Genomic DNA, 14,374 nt, shown 5'->3' with positions numbered 1-14,374 from the left:
GCATGCCTCTGCGACGTTTAGCCCCAAAGAGTCAATTTCTTTTCAGATATTTTATTTAAAGATGTTTAACACAATGCAATGGAACATTAATGTGGATGAAGCGCTGTGGCCAACGTGGAGGAATAGAAGTTAGAAGTTATGGACTATACTCATCTGATAACTTGTCAGTTCCATTCAATTCAACATCTCCATTTAGATATCAAACATTTACATAAGACTTACAAACAGGCTTTAACATGTTTCTATTATGTCTGCAAAGAGCATGTATTTAAGGCCTAAGATGAGACACACTTTAAAAGTATACAAATCCCACAAATTGAATATTTACAATATACACACGTTAACCTGGTCTATAAATTTGAAACATTCCATGCAGGCCTGACTTCACAACCCAGTCGTTGCCTACCACATGCAACTGTTTGATGGCTTTGTAGTCACTTCAGTTGGTAGTTTTAGTGTGGATATATGAGACAATGTTCATGTAATTCAAATTAACACCACATACAAGATCACAACCGTTTTTTTGGATGTTAAACAAGCCAAGTATAGTTTGCACAAGGATTTTTTTAAAAATTACAGACGCCAAATGCAATGTAAAAGAATTTTCATTGAAAAGCAGACAGCAATGATTTCTTTTTTTTTCTTACTGCTTGACTGTCGATACAGGGCAATTGAATGATCTTGTTTTCAGGCCTTAAAAAGGCCTTTGGAATGAAACACAATCTAAAAGCCTTGATATTATTTCAATGTATCACTACTGAAGTTATTGACTTAAGGTACACTGTTCAAATGTGTTATTACATTTACAAGGCCCGTCTTCACAACGGGCTACGACGGCAAACAACGGAACCGTGTTGTGTTTGTGTGACGAGCTGGTACAAAGGTGCGAGCGAGCTAAGTCAACACCAGGGCTCGGTTGGGAGCGTGGGATTTGAGGGAGCGAAGGTAGCGCCTTGCTTTCTCTGTCATGATGAGCTGATCTTTGGTTCGCCCGCAGACAACTGTCTCCCACTCCTTGGACATCTGATGAGAAAGAATAGCATTAGGCCTCGGGAGGAAACGATTTAAAACAGTTGATGAATGAATGACACAGGCGGTCCTCGTGTTACGGCATTATGTGTTAAGGACGTACACACTCTCATAACAGAGTCTGAAGAATACTTCCTCCCATAAGTCTTCTCTCCCTCTCAGGAGAGCACAATCAGCTCATGTATGCATTCATCGCAGGATGGGACTTACTGGAGCTGGAGGCACCGCACTAGGAAATATAGTGCTGTCACACGGACCCACAAGGAAACCTTGATCCAAAATATTTTCACGGCTTTTACTGCAAATTGAGGAGCTTAAGTGAACCATCACAGGCTCTTCCTGTAAGCAAGGGGGAGAAAGCAAAACAAACAATGAATGAAATATGCTTATTAAGTGTGACAAATATTTCTCACAGTGTTACCTTGATGCTGCAATATCTGGCTTCATTCTTAGTTTTGCGCTTGGATGTGGGCATCATTTGGCAGTCGTCTAGGGCCAGTGACTTCCGCACTTTCTTCACAGGAGGTCGATGCTAGGAATAAGGCAAGTATGTCTTTGGTCAAAGTGGGTCGTGAAGTTGTCTATGTAGAATTTTATTTAGAGGACCCCTTCTTTGAATCTTAATCTTATTAGATACTAATATGTGGGAACATGGGAACTCAATTAAAAATATTAAAAACCGATCGGGAGCCGTACCATTCGATGGTCCAACAGAAACGATAACGTAGCAGATAACTGTCAGACTTACCATTGCCTTGCGTCTTTGCTCAGGAAGAGTTGGAAGTTGGACCGTCAAGTCCATCCCGACGTCTCTTAGGATGACTTCATTGATGTCATCCTCAAGGTTCGGAGTCTGAGGCTGTCACAACAAAAAAAATTAAAATATGAATCGAGTGCGGTCGGCGTCTACATTTCTACATTTGTCACGCGGCACTCAGTTCAACTCAGTTCATGAGAAGAGACGATACACAAGATGACATTTTAACATTACTATTCAAAAAATGCAATGAAAATATATATTAAAAAGACAATATACTGTAGTTTACTCATTTAATTTCTACTATGTTACACTCTGTGTGTATGCTGGGAGCCCCGCCTCCACCCACCGAGACATAGAGGCTATATGACGCACAAAAGGGCTTACTTCGTTCATGCCGTTATTCTTTCTATGTAACAAATGCGCCAAAGTGCTGAAACCAATGCACAAAGTGAAGCCTACCACTGCCTGTTTGGAGGCAGGAGATGAGGTTCCTTTTCATTTACTGCGTGATTCAGTCATTTACTTCAATATATTTTGCGCTGACTAAGAAATCTTGTGACAACCCTAGTTAACATGGTATGTTTACATGCCAAGAAACCAGTAAATAATGGAAAAGTTTGCTTACAGGTGCGGCAGGAATGTTAAAAGGAAATTCTCTGCATAAATGACAATGATGTAATACCGTATGCATGCTGGGCCGGTAGTCGGTAAAGCAAACGCCCACAACCAATTCTGTTTTCACTTGTCCGTCGTGGAAACGGCAGTGGTTGTGAGATGTTGGCATCTGCGCCACGTAAAGCCAACAAGCACCTAGATTAAAGCTTACCAGAGGCTGCAGAGGGCCATACTTCTCCATGGCATTTTTGAACGGCGTCGGAGTGCGTGGCATTGTGCAGAGCTCGGACTTGTGGTTGGGTGTGACAAATCTACATGAAGAAAAACCACCAACGCGTGACACTCGGTTGGGCATCGTCGGCCATCACATCTGAGTTCGAGAGCGCTTACACCGAGTTTTCCTTTTGAGTGATGGGGGTCTTGTCTCGCTGTAGAGGAGTGGTAACGATGGCCTTCTGGCTGCACACCGGCGTGGAGGTGAGCGATGGGTTCTCCAGGTCATGAGTATCCTGTTTGGTCCACAGGTTCAAGAACTGTAACGATATCGAGAAGGTGAGAAACTGCATTGCTCCTTCGCAGTGGCAACATCAAAGCTTGAAAAACAGAGGACTACTTGAGAAGGTGAGAAGGGTAGAATTTTCACTGGTGTGCTCTTAGGTGTCATTGCACTATTAGCATCAGGAGACAAGGCCACGTATCTGCGACCTCTGTGACTCAGGATGGAGGGGGGAGTGACCCCGCCAGGGGAGATAGGTATGAGTTCTCCTTTGCTTCCTTTGCTCAACTCCTGCAGGGCGCTGCCCTCCAGACGGAACTGGTGGCGCTCTGGGCTTGGGCTATCTTCAGCCAAGTCAAAGGCTTCTAGGTTACACCAGCCATCGAGATCCTGCAGGAACAAAGAAGCATCTTAGGGAGTGACCACACTAGATTCTCTTCAATCATTACAGTCATTCTATGACATGGCTATGTTGCATACAGTACGTCCGTGTCGTACTGTATGTTTCAAAAAAATAATAATTTGGATAAGTGAGGTCACAAGTCGCAACTGTGTCTAAACAGGAACATTCCAAATACTTCATGCACAAAGGTTTTCTAATTTGGGGCTTTTGAGGGGGGGGTATGAGTTATTCTTACCCCATCGACCATGTCGAGGACCTCCTTCAGGGGCCCAGTGGGGGAAAGAAAGCCAGAGTTGTCCACCACCCAGCTGGTATAATTCATCTCTCCCATGTTGTCCGCTTCAGACATGAGACTGGAACCATCTTTTGGGGAGGGGGCTATAGGCGAAGGACCTGCCTCCTCGTTGGGGTCTCCATTAACAGCGGCTGAGTCTGACATTCCTTGGAACTGTTGGAGATATACACAGCAATATAATTTATTGTATATTTCATGCATATGAAATAAAGAGAACATATACATATTTTTATACATAAAATTATATTTTATATACATAAATTATATATAATTTTATATACATAAAATTCCCTCAAAAGTACATTTTCCTTATATTGTGTGAGTAGTTCCTTACTGGGGGATGCGTCTCCTGCCCTGGGTCGCGACCAGCACCCTCTTGACAGCCATTGAGCATCTGTGTAATCAGTGTTCACATATAATAAATATACACCGATGCAAACACACGGGATCATTTCAGACATGACAGCCCACCTGGACATCTTTAACACGAGCTAACAGTTCTTCGACCTCACGCAGCGTAAAATCCTCCCGTGTGTAGAAGCCCATTTCTACCTTGCGCTTAATGGTTGAGTTCCAGTGATTCTTCACCGCATTATCAGTCCTGTTGGGGAATATTTCCAGCGAGAAGGTAAGAGTGTCTTTTGGCAATGGTTTCAAAGCCAGACCCCTTTTATAGCACATTTACCTTCCTGGCAGCAGCTTTGCAATCTCAGCCCAGCGGTTTCCGAGCAGGCAGTGAGCCTTATAGATAATGAGGTCCTCCTCGGCCGTCCATGAAGATTTCTTCACACTGGGGTTGAGATGGTTGTGCCAGCGCTCTCTACACTGCTTACCAAGCCTTCCCTTCAGATGCTTGGCAACCACTGCCCATTGTTTGTTTCCATAGACATTTACAAGCTCGATGACCTGGAGGATGATGGGGCAAATCTAAGATACAACGGACTAATACCAAGATACTTAGCTTGATACCGTGGACAGAACCGACAGAAGAATTTCAGAGCCGTGTCAGCTGGATTAAGGTGTGGAGTGTGTCTTGCTTTAAGCAGTGTTTCCTATACATTCATTGATTTGCGGCGGCTCGCTATGACGAGTCTTGGACGCCACAAATAGATTCGGTGTTACCCGTTTGCCTTGCTCATGAACACATTGTAATGGGACTGTATGTAGCATTGGAACTCTGCCTCTTATGCATGATTTGTGAAGTGTTGTCTCCTAATATTTTGATATTATTCTCGCAAAATTGCTAATTTTTCTTCCATATTTAGTGATTTTGTAGAATGTGCCCATTCAAAACAGTCACAGTCCACAAATGGCACCCGGGGCCACACTTTGGACCCCCTACCATACCTTGTCGTCTTCTTCTTTAGTCCATGGGCCTTTAATCAAGTCGGGATCCAAAACTTTAAACCAGCGGTGCTGACACTGGTGTTCAGTGCGATTCTAAACAAAACAAAGACACGGGGTGACACCACTATACATATGAAATCCGTATTTATAAACAATATTGTTCTGATACTCACTGGTATGTGCATGGCTACATTTTTCCAGTTATTCTGTCCCAGTTTTTGAACTTGTGCCTTCAGGTGTTCATCCTGTCAGAGATGCAAATGCCTTTAACAAGATGTGGATGCATGATGAGAGTGTGACGGCGGTGTCAGGTCACCTCCTCTTGTGTCCACTTCACTTTCACTTTGCCACCCTCCCTCTGCTCTGCTACATCCGAGTCAGTGTCAGGATGCATGGTGTCCTCCCCATCTTCGCTGAGTGATAAAGGACATTCACACAGTTGTTGAGTTTCAACGCGTAGACAAGAAATCCCAGCTTGGTTTGTTTACGATTTATTTAGGATTTACGGTTAAATCATAAAGCAAACGGCTGCTTGTCAAGTACAGGACGTTTGGGTAAAAATTTGATGTTTTTGAAAACCTGTGAAAGCATAGAAAGAATCACCCGGGAGTTACAAGTGCTGTTCCGGAAAAGGGCGGTTGGTACCCACAGCATGTCAATGAGGTCAAACGTTCTCTTTAAAGTTTACGTTTCACGTTAGTCAACCAGATGTCTTACGTACAACGTCGAAACGGACACTTTTTTAACGAGTTTTGGTTGTCAAATAAGTTTTCGATGATGAAGTGAATTTAGTTAACAAAGATTAGCAACTTACCCGCGCGGCCGCCAGGACATGTCCCACCCGTTTTTCTGTTGTTTACGACCAGACGGCTTGTCGAACTGCCCCTGTATGACATGTACATCAATGTTTTGTTTTTTCTCTTCGGCTGCCTGTTGCTTCTATGTGCGGCCAGAGGTGGGTTTTGGTGGCTCTCTGATGTTTTGAGCAACGGCTAATGCACCCATCCAACTGTGGCTGCGCGCCCGTCTGTCCGCGCTCTTGTATTCCTATCTCGCGCTCTTCCTCTTCCCTGAAAGCGAGCGAGTGACGTAGGTGCGCAGTACATGTGCGCGTAGAGAACAGCCGTGTGCAATGAAACCTTAAAGTGGTACAGCGCCGTTTTTTCACGTAGTGGTCAAACAGGGGAGTTGCGCCGCTAGATACTTTCCCAAAAAGTAATTAGTAACGAAATACCGTCATAAATGTAATTTATGAATGAATGTTAACAGTGATTTAACGTTTTAAATATTCATTAATTACCTGTTATATGGGAAAAGGGTAATGGCAAAATTTCAACATTTTCTCTTTAAAAAGTGCATTTTTGCTGTATTATTAAGTACTTAGGTCTTTCATTGTGTGCAGCAAGCTGCTGGAAATCAACCAGTCTGTGGTTGCCAGTTTCCTGTACTTGTGGCTTGTTAGGAGAGCAGCACCAGCAAAAAAGACACAAACCGGATGGATAAACTGATTCAGAATGCCAAACACTCAATCAGCACTCAGTTGGAAGCATTTGTAACAGTGAGATACAGGACAATAAACAAACTGCTAACCTTCCGTTCACCTACCATGAACACACCAATACCTCCCCACATTCATGAAGGATATACACAACAAGACCTAATGGAAGTATCAATGACTTTATTTGCTGGAATATTTACAATATATTTTCCATGTAAATGTGTATAAAATATTAAGCTCATAAAAAAATGAACCTGACCACTTTGAAGTCTCAAAGAGCATCATCATAGTCGTGACAGTTGATATGAAATCAATTCTTATGACTGTAATTTTTAGAGTAATGTGAACGCAGTCAAGATGGGGTGAAGCGTGCCTCCGTGTTGACATCGTGCTCCTGCGAGAATACAACACAATGTAAGATGACGCCAATAAAATATATATTTCAACGCTCTCACCTGATTGAGTTTCTTGAACTCTGCTACTTGAAAGAAAATGTGCTCCAGTATGTGCTTTGCATCCCTTTGGTCTTTGTCCAACTTGGGGGTCACACCCAGAATTTCGCCACATTTCCGGATGTAAAACTCCAGATCATCATCTGTACCTGTAAGCAGCATTTAAATCTGTCACTCTTTGAACATATGCTGTTTTCCATTCTATTTCAAAAGACTCTACTTACATTTATTAGTCAGCTGTGCCAGGCGCACCTTCTCGGAGGAGAATGCTTCATCTAAATCAAACAAATCCAGCGTCGGGGGGGACAAATCGCTCAAGATTGGAGGAAAGACCTAAAAGGTTAAAAAAGGTGTTTAGAGCGCTTCAAAAACAAAATGAAACTCTTTTTCTTTTGTCACCCAAGGGAGACACTGTTTAACAGTTTAAGTGACCTAATTACATGTGTGTGTGTGTGTGTGTGTGTGTGAGAGAGGATGACAAACAAGAGTACATGAGTGTGTGTGTGATCACTTGGACATGATGACAGCTCAGACGATGTTGTCACTCTTACTTAGCGTGCTTGGGTCAACGTCACGCCTAATGTCCGTGTGCTGATGTTTTGCACAAGTGGTGCATTTGTTATCACTTACTGCAGGTTGTAGCTGAGGCAGAGGGGTCTCAAACTGTGGTGCGATGAGCTGAAGCGGTTCGTCTTTGACATTAAGATGCTTATACACGCTGTGGAAAACAAGACAATCTTAACAATGAGGGAAAAAAACAACTGTGGAAGACATAAGGAGTTCCATTGCAGGGGGTTGCCAACGTGTGAGTCGGGCAGTAGCTTGAGGAAAAATGGAGAAGAACATACTTTTGTAAACATACGCTAGGAGTCAAAAGTTTGGAGACACTTTCTCATTCAATTGTGTGAGTGTGTGGATTGCAGAGTTCATAATTTGTGTAACTATGAACTCCACACTTTGAATACCGTTGAATGTGTTTATGTGACAATTTTACCTGATGACTTGGGGTAAAGTGTCGGTGGACAGATTGAAAAAGGAAACATCCAGAAGAGACGTGAAGTCCCGGGGGTTTTCATCTCCCTCTTGGAAGTACTGCGTGAGCTGTTCCGACAAACACCCGATGTGCGGCAGCATGGTGTAATCTGTGATCTAGATTGCACAAACAACAAAACAATTTTTCCAAACAATTCTTCTGTGAATCACTCTCCTGTGAATTGCACAGCCTCACCTCTGGGTCTTCCGCATCGATCTGATTCAGGTGGATGCTGTCAGTCATCAGCCACTGGATCACGACACCCTGCAACGACACAGAGAATAAATAGCGGAGATTGGCGAAATGCTGCGTAATTCCACACTCACCAGGATTTTACTGTTCTCCTCCTTGTCTATGAACTGATCACTGAACATGTGGCAGGAACCCACGACCACCAATTTGCCCGCCTCCTAAATGAGAGGCAAGGAATACTTTAGTGTCACCGAGCAATGCATGGAATGAGCATACCAAATATTTTTAAGATATCTGACCTTTCCTTGATAGAAAGCCACCACTGGTCTGTGGAGGGGGAAGCAGATGGAGCCAGTTGAAAGAACAGCCGCAGCTGGCTTAATCACGTTGAGTGTTGCGCCGTACGGGAACACAAATGATAGAGCCCTGCAAAAATAAAGATGAAGACTTAAAGAAAAAGTAAACATTGTATTTATATACATTTGTGTACATGTATGAAAATAAACCAGTTACTGAGTGTTATTCCCAATGTTTTCATCTTCACTTATTCCCATCATTGCTTTGCCGGCAGCCCGACTTATCTCTCTTAAGAAGAAACAGGAAGAATCTGTTAGTATGACACGCAATTAAAAACATATACGCTTCTAAAGTTGCCACAAACCTGTTTAATACACCATCAGACACAAGCGCCTCCTTTGGATGATAGTATTTGTAATACCTGGTCCGAAAAACAGAATCTGTGATATAGCAAAGAAATAAATTAGTCACAACATCAACTCAAAATGACAAACTACAAAGATGACATGGGAAAATATATTCATATGCACCGTTATTAACCATAATTCCAAACTCTTCCAGGAGAAAGTTGATGTTTGTGTCAAATTTCTTTTCTCCTCCTTCCCCAAGCATGACAAGGACGTTTCCTCCATCATCCAGGTAGTGCTTCAGTACTTCCAGCTAAAAAGAAACAGCAGTGTGGAATATTTTTTTCATAAGTTAAGTGCATACAACCTTAGCCATGACAACAAAACAATTACCGGGTTTTCTTCATTTCATATCTCACCTCTGATGCTGTAAATTTCTCTCTTGGACCAGCAGTTATCCACAACTTGACACCTTTCATCTTATCCAAGGACAGCTCTTCCTTCATACTAGGAGCGAGAACAGTTCATAAAACAGTGGATTTGAATCCAGTAGGTCTTAAGTCATGAATCCTTACCTTTGAATTTTCCACTGAGTCCTCAGCTGCTTCTGCATGGATTTGTATCCACTGTGGGTGGTAAATAACTCCCTTTTTGAGGCATTGAATACAACCGTATTGTGCTGTTCCTTCTCCATATTTTTTTCACATTTAATCACTAAACATTCGCTTTACTAAGCATCTACCCAAAAAGAACCAAGCCTCGCTATATTGCTAATTGGAACGGTTTTTGCTTGATTAAATGTAACATTGGATCGGGTCAGTACGGTAAACATTCCGCCATGACTATAATGCAGCCAATAAGCTTGCTAAAAGGACGCGTAAATCATGACTAGCTGTTAAGCTAATAGCTAACCTTACGTTAGCTTTCGATTAAGTCATGTACTCCGTCCTGCCCAATTACTTCAATAAACAGCGAGCAACATTACCAATAACATACTTTTATCAGTAAGGACACGTATCCAAAAGAGCTGCTTGTGTCGAGGAACTGTGGAAGACATTGGTTACCATGCACTACTCTAACATAGCAACCACTTCTTCTTCGTCGGTTCTTCTTCTTCGTCCACTTGTAGTTTTTTTTAAAAAACAACTTTATTGAAATCAATCTCAATGATAAAAACGCCTTGAATAAATATTTAAAAAACTATATTTAAATTAATAAGAATTAACTACATTTTAACAATGTGAGTAATATTTATGCTTTCAAAATGTTTATTTAATGTATTTCCGCCGAGAAACAAGAATGCTACTTAAAATAAGCAATAAGATACAGGGATTAATCGTAATGTTATTTCTTAAAGTAACCCAGGGGAAAATTAATGGAAAATGATTAACTTTTGCTCGAGCTCACAAAACGTTTGCGAAATAACTCAAAATTCTTTGTGCTAGGGAACACAAAATTGTTTGCACCAAGAGCATTGTACTTCCGTGTTCAGAGCGGATGTTTGTAACGAAACTTCAAAGTAAGAGCAGCACATTCGTTGAGTTTCTCATATGATTGCTTACTTTTACGACAAGCAGTGCACACCATCGAAATAATCTGATGTCTTACTAATTAATGCACAGTATTTCCTTCCAACTGCCAGTACTCAAAAGAGTACTCAAAGAGTGCTGTTCTTAATTTGAAGTTTAACAGCAAAACATCCGAAAATGAACACGGATGTGCAATGGTCTTCGCGCTGTTTTGCATTCTTTAACGATAGAACGCACAATGTTCTATCGCAAAATTTGATCACCCCCATATATTAAATTAAAAATGGAATTCTGGTGAGAATGTGTCTGATCTCCTGTTGCGAAGGTGTCTCCGCCCCCTCTTGATGACTTGATCTGCCTCCAGCTGAGTCAATCAGCTATCAAGTAGCTTCAAACACTTAAAAGCTGCCTGAAATTCAGTTTGTTCTCACTGGCTGACAAAAAATAAATAAAAAAAACAATGGAGAAAATGTGTCCTCTTAAAGGTAAGGTCTAATTAACATCTGTCCCACTATGTTGATAATTCACATCTATTCAATAAACTTTAAATAACATTTTCTCTTTTAGATATGAGCAGTTTTGAGTGTTTTTCACCATCAGAGCTGGACAGGAAGTTCTTTGGGGAGCAGAGTCTACCATCACTGGACCAGCTGTCGATATCAGCCAATGGTTCTGATTTCAAACCCCCCATCCTGGCATCTCTCTGCGTGCCCTCAGACCTGGCATCTCCACCTCAGGCATCTTCCCTCAGTGACTTGAACAACCAAGACGCTGAGAACTGTCACCTGAGGGTACCACTACAGGGCAAGTCATCTACTCCCTATATTCTCCTTCAAAAGCAAAAAGCGGTTGCTCGTATTGACCAGTCGTACAATGACCTTACGGCCTCGCAAATGTCTTGGGATGTGTCTCTGATCAAGTCTGAGAACAGCCCCAAACTCTTCATGGACTCGAGCACTTTGGAGACCGTGTGGAGTCCAAAACCGCAATGTCAGCTACAGCATAGACCGGACGTTTCTCCTTGACTTGGCCTACACGTTCATCAACTGGTTGACCAAGATGGTGGCCTTTTTTTTTTTTTTTTTTTTTTTTAAACAAATGTCATTTAAGAATTAATAAAGTTTAATATGTATGAGTTTGCTTGAATGTATATACTTTTAAGTACCGTTTAGCGCCCTACCATGGTAAGCAGCAACTGACCCTAGAAACCTCAAAAGCCACCGTCTCTGCAAATTCATTGAAAAGCGGATAAATATTGCAATCAGGTAAATGTGCATTGAATGTAAAACATCTGATACATGTAAAAGTACGTACATGTATACGGCATCTAGTTTTTCAGCATGATACAAAGGCTTGCAATCCAGCCACCCATTTTCTATACTGCTTATCCTCACTACGGTAGTGGGGGTATGCTGGGGCCTATCCCAGCTGACCTACAGTTGTTTAATTTCAGTACATCTACAGGCACACTATGGGGATTAAACTTCATTAGTCAGTTTATAGCAGTATAGATTTACACCGATCAATTACACAACACAGCTGTCTGAAAAGCTGACAAAACAATTGTTCCAAGATAATTGTACTCTTTAGAAAAACGTTTTATTGAAAGTACATGCAATTTAATGAAGTACCCAGACGTTTCACAGTAGTGGTTTAAGGCGAAAATCTCTAACACTGACAGTGATTAGGCTTAATATTGTTTAATAAATAAACAGGCATCATTTACTCAAATATTTAAATTTGTAAATAAAGTATGTACATTTTCAATAAAATTATTTTGTTAAAAATACAAAACCTACGAAACGGTGAGACTGGTGTCTAGAGTTTGCTGGGCTGTGCCGCTGGTTTGACTCTGAGGACGCCCTCCTGAGAACAGGAGGCAGCCAGAACGCCATCTCTTCGCCACAAACGGCCTTGAACCAGCCCTCTGCTGCCTCCTGTAGGATAAACCACGAATACAAAATTCAGGTCAGGTAAAAACCCATCCACTCACATTACACCTAGGACAATTGAGTCTCTAATCAGCCTGACGTCCAGGCTTTGGGGATGAGTTTGCCATGCTCCTGAGGCATCGTGCTGCCCATAAACCAAAAATAAAAGAAGCGGGTCTTTTATAAACATGGCGGCAATGTCCTTAAAAACATTGTGAACAAGATAGCTGTATGACATCACAGCCTCTTTACATGAGACTTCTGAATACCTTAAACTGGTATTCATGCTTAAATGTGCATATTTATGACAAATAATAGGCCGTATTGAACCATGAATACCATGATAGAAGCCATGAAATTGTAAATGTCGATCAATTTCTCGTGTGCTGAACGTCATCGCAACCAATGCAAAGTGAAAGAGATGCTGACCTGCCCATGGGCTCTCACACTCGTACAACATCCATTCATCGCTGCGGAATGTGTTGTGGAACCACATGGCGTGGTCCAGGGAGGCCGAGAACTTGGCCCTGTAGTTGGGATAAGGCAGCATTGCGGTGCCCAAAAAAGCAAAATCTGACACATAAGCAGCAACGCAACAATGCAGCTTCACGTTGCCTTCACCTGTGCACAAACACAAAACATACCAGATCTCACATTTAAATACATCAGACACCGAAACTGCTTCCATCATGTCAAATAAGGGAACTTTACCAATGTATCCACGTGCTCGAACCCAAAATAATTTCTTCGGGTCTGCTTCGGCAAGTCTGTCAAACTGTGGAGGGTTTACAGGCTTGATCTCAATGGGGACTTCGTTTGCCAGAAGTTTGTTAAGGCCCTGCTTTGCATGTTCAGCCAGGTTGGGTTTACTGTACGGGTACATTTGACAAATCTTACATTGATGTGTATAGAAAACAGTTGTTCCTTTGACGGCATCCAAGTCCCACAAAAGTACAGGAATTTGAAGTTAATGATCAGTCTCTCTACCTGAGATAAAGCTGGATGAGTTCCTCCACAGTAAGGAGCTCCTCTGGCGGTGTGACCACCGGCATGGTGAACTGGTGCTGAACGGGGCTTGGCTGCAACAACTGGAAGGACGCTTGGCAGATCAGTATAGGTTGTCCATGCTGGATGGCCTTCACAGAGCGCACCGTAAAACTGCGACCGTCTCTAGTGCGGTCCACCTGGTACAGCACGGGAACTTTCGGATCCCCTAAACAGGAACGATGAAAATGTTCAATGCACCTTGCCTTCTCTGAGTGCACTTTGTCAAGATCTATCTTACCTGCTCTGACAAAGTAGCAGTGTAGAGAGTGGGCATACAGATTATCATTGACAGACTTGGCTGCAGCAACCAGGGCTTGACCGATTATTTGTCCCCCAAACAAACGCTGAGTGCGGGGCACCCAGTGATGTGTCCCCCTGGGGAAGAAATTAAGACACAACTGATAATACTTGCAGTTATGGCGGTTTACAGTGCATCATAACATATATGATCTGAGCCACATCAAACGCCAGGGAATGACTAGGATAGTGTATAAGAAGTTAATGACAGCTGCGGCTATTTGCCATGTTAAAATATTATTCATTGACACTTTAAAATAGATGTAAGTATGTTTACCAGACATACAATTTAGAAAGCCGGAATCAATGGCTGTGGTATGACGTCTTAGCCCATAAGTACCTGTACAAGTCTACATCGAGCATCTCCAGGTTTAAAACGCTGGTAACCAAGACGCTCCTTAGATCCTGGCTGTATTTAGGAACAACGTTCTCCGTGTTTTCATCTTCTGTTGACTGTGTTGACATGGGGGTTGTTGTAGAATCACCGCTAGCATGACGTACACTTGCCACTTTATCTTCCGCCATGTTTGTTACGCGACTTCCGGGAACTTGGACACTTTCACTTTGCGTTTGGAGTGCTCACCGAAAAGTACGGCGCCAGTACCCGGATGTTGCCTTCAGGAGTTGGAGGGAACGACTCGATGACGTAGTACGCAGCAGCACAGTTAAGGATTTATGTTTGTATCAAATCAGATTTACATACAAATGTACTTAACGTATCGTATGAACGGAATTGGGTCGAATAATTTTTTTTATTATTTATAATATGTAATAAAAAGGAATCGATTCATATTTTATAACTTTGT

At 42.2% G+C, this 14,374-nt stretch overlaps 4 protein-coding genes across 5 annotated transcripts; 1 reads left to right on the top strand and 3 right to left on the bottom strand.

The window, feature by feature from the left end:
- Positions 1-68: 68 nt before the first annotated feature.
- Positions 69-6,046, bottom strand: mybl2b (MYB proto-oncogene like 2b). The gene is made up of 15 exons (XM_058089094.2): positions 5,760-6,046; positions 5,262-5,358; positions 5,119-5,190; positions 4,946-5,038; positions 4,284-4,504; positions 4,070-4,199; positions 3,933-3,992; positions 3,539-3,751; positions 3,018-3,290; positions 2,795-2,937; positions 2,616-2,715; positions 1,778-1,888; positions 1,451-1,561; positions 1,240-1,368; positions 69-1,023 (listed from the first exon to the last, which is right to left on the bottom strand). The coding sequence occupies exons 1-15, from the start codon at positions 5,777-5,779 to the stop codon at positions 895-897; spliced, it is 1,902 nt and encodes a 633-aa protein (XP_057945077.2). The 5' UTR covers positions 5,780-6,046; the 3' UTR covers positions 69-894.
- Positions 6,047-6,606: 560 nt separating this feature from the next.
- ift52 (intraflagellar transport 52 homolog (Chlamydomonas)) lies at positions 6,607-9,896 on the bottom strand. 2 transcript variants are annotated; one of them, XM_058076425.2, is made up of 14 exons: positions 9,761-9,867; positions 9,340-9,390; positions 9,184-9,271; positions 8,948-9,077; positions 8,782-8,857; positions 8,634-8,705; positions 8,420-8,546; positions 8,255-8,338; positions 8,124-8,192; positions 7,890-8,044; positions 7,526-7,613; positions 7,120-7,228; positions 6,899-7,044; positions 6,607-6,837 (listed from the first exon to the last, which is right to left on the bottom strand). In XM_058076425.2, the coding sequence occupies exons 2-14, from the start codon at positions 9,375-9,377 to the stop codon at positions 6,796-6,798; spliced, it is 1,224 nt and encodes a 407-aa protein (XP_057932408.1). In that variant the 5' UTR covers positions 9,378-9,390; positions 9,761-9,867; the 3' UTR covers positions 6,607-6,795. The 2 variants fall into 2 exon arrangements, with proteins under 2 accessions (XP_057932408.1, XP_057932382.1); XM_058076399.2 differs by having other exon boundaries at positions 9,340-9,896.
- Positions 9,897-10,596: 700 nt separating this feature from the next.
- LOC131135863 (uncharacterized) lies at positions 10,597-11,350 on the top strand. Its single transcript, XM_058082249.2, has 2 exons — positions 10,597-10,778; positions 10,861-11,350. The coding sequence occupies exons 1-2, from the start codon at positions 10,754-10,756 to the stop codon at positions 11,316-11,318; spliced, it is 483 nt and encodes a 160-aa protein (XP_057938232.2). The 5' UTR covers positions 10,597-10,753; the 3' UTR covers positions 11,319-11,350.
- A 528-nt stretch (positions 11,351-11,878) lies between these two features.
- acot8 (acyl-CoA thioesterase 8) lies at positions 11,879-14,126 on the bottom strand. The gene is made up of 6 exons (XM_058083370.2): positions 13,909-14,126; positions 13,510-13,646; positions 13,212-13,437; positions 12,936-13,093; positions 12,654-12,845; positions 11,879-12,230 (listed from the first exon to the last, which is right to left on the bottom strand). The coding sequence occupies exons 1-6, from the start codon at positions 14,091-14,093 to the stop codon at positions 12,112-12,114; spliced, it is 1,017 nt and encodes a 338-aa protein (XP_057939353.2). The 5' UTR covers positions 14,094-14,126; the 3' UTR covers positions 11,879-12,111.
- Positions 14,127-14,374: the final 248 nt, after the last annotated feature.

Source organism: Doryrhamphus excisus, linkage group LG11, assembly GCF_037039965.1.
Source record: "Doryrhamphus excisus strain RoL-2023G ecotype Guam linkage group LG11, RoL_Dexc_Guam_v1.1, whole genome shotgun sequence".
Classification (NCBI taxonomy): domain Eukaryota; kingdom Metazoa; phylum Chordata; class Actinopteri; order Syngnathiformes; family Syngnathidae; genus Doryrhamphus; species Doryrhamphus excisus.
The sequence above is the reverse complement of the archived record's forward strand: the minus strand, read 5'-3'. Positions and strand labels throughout refer to the sequence as shown.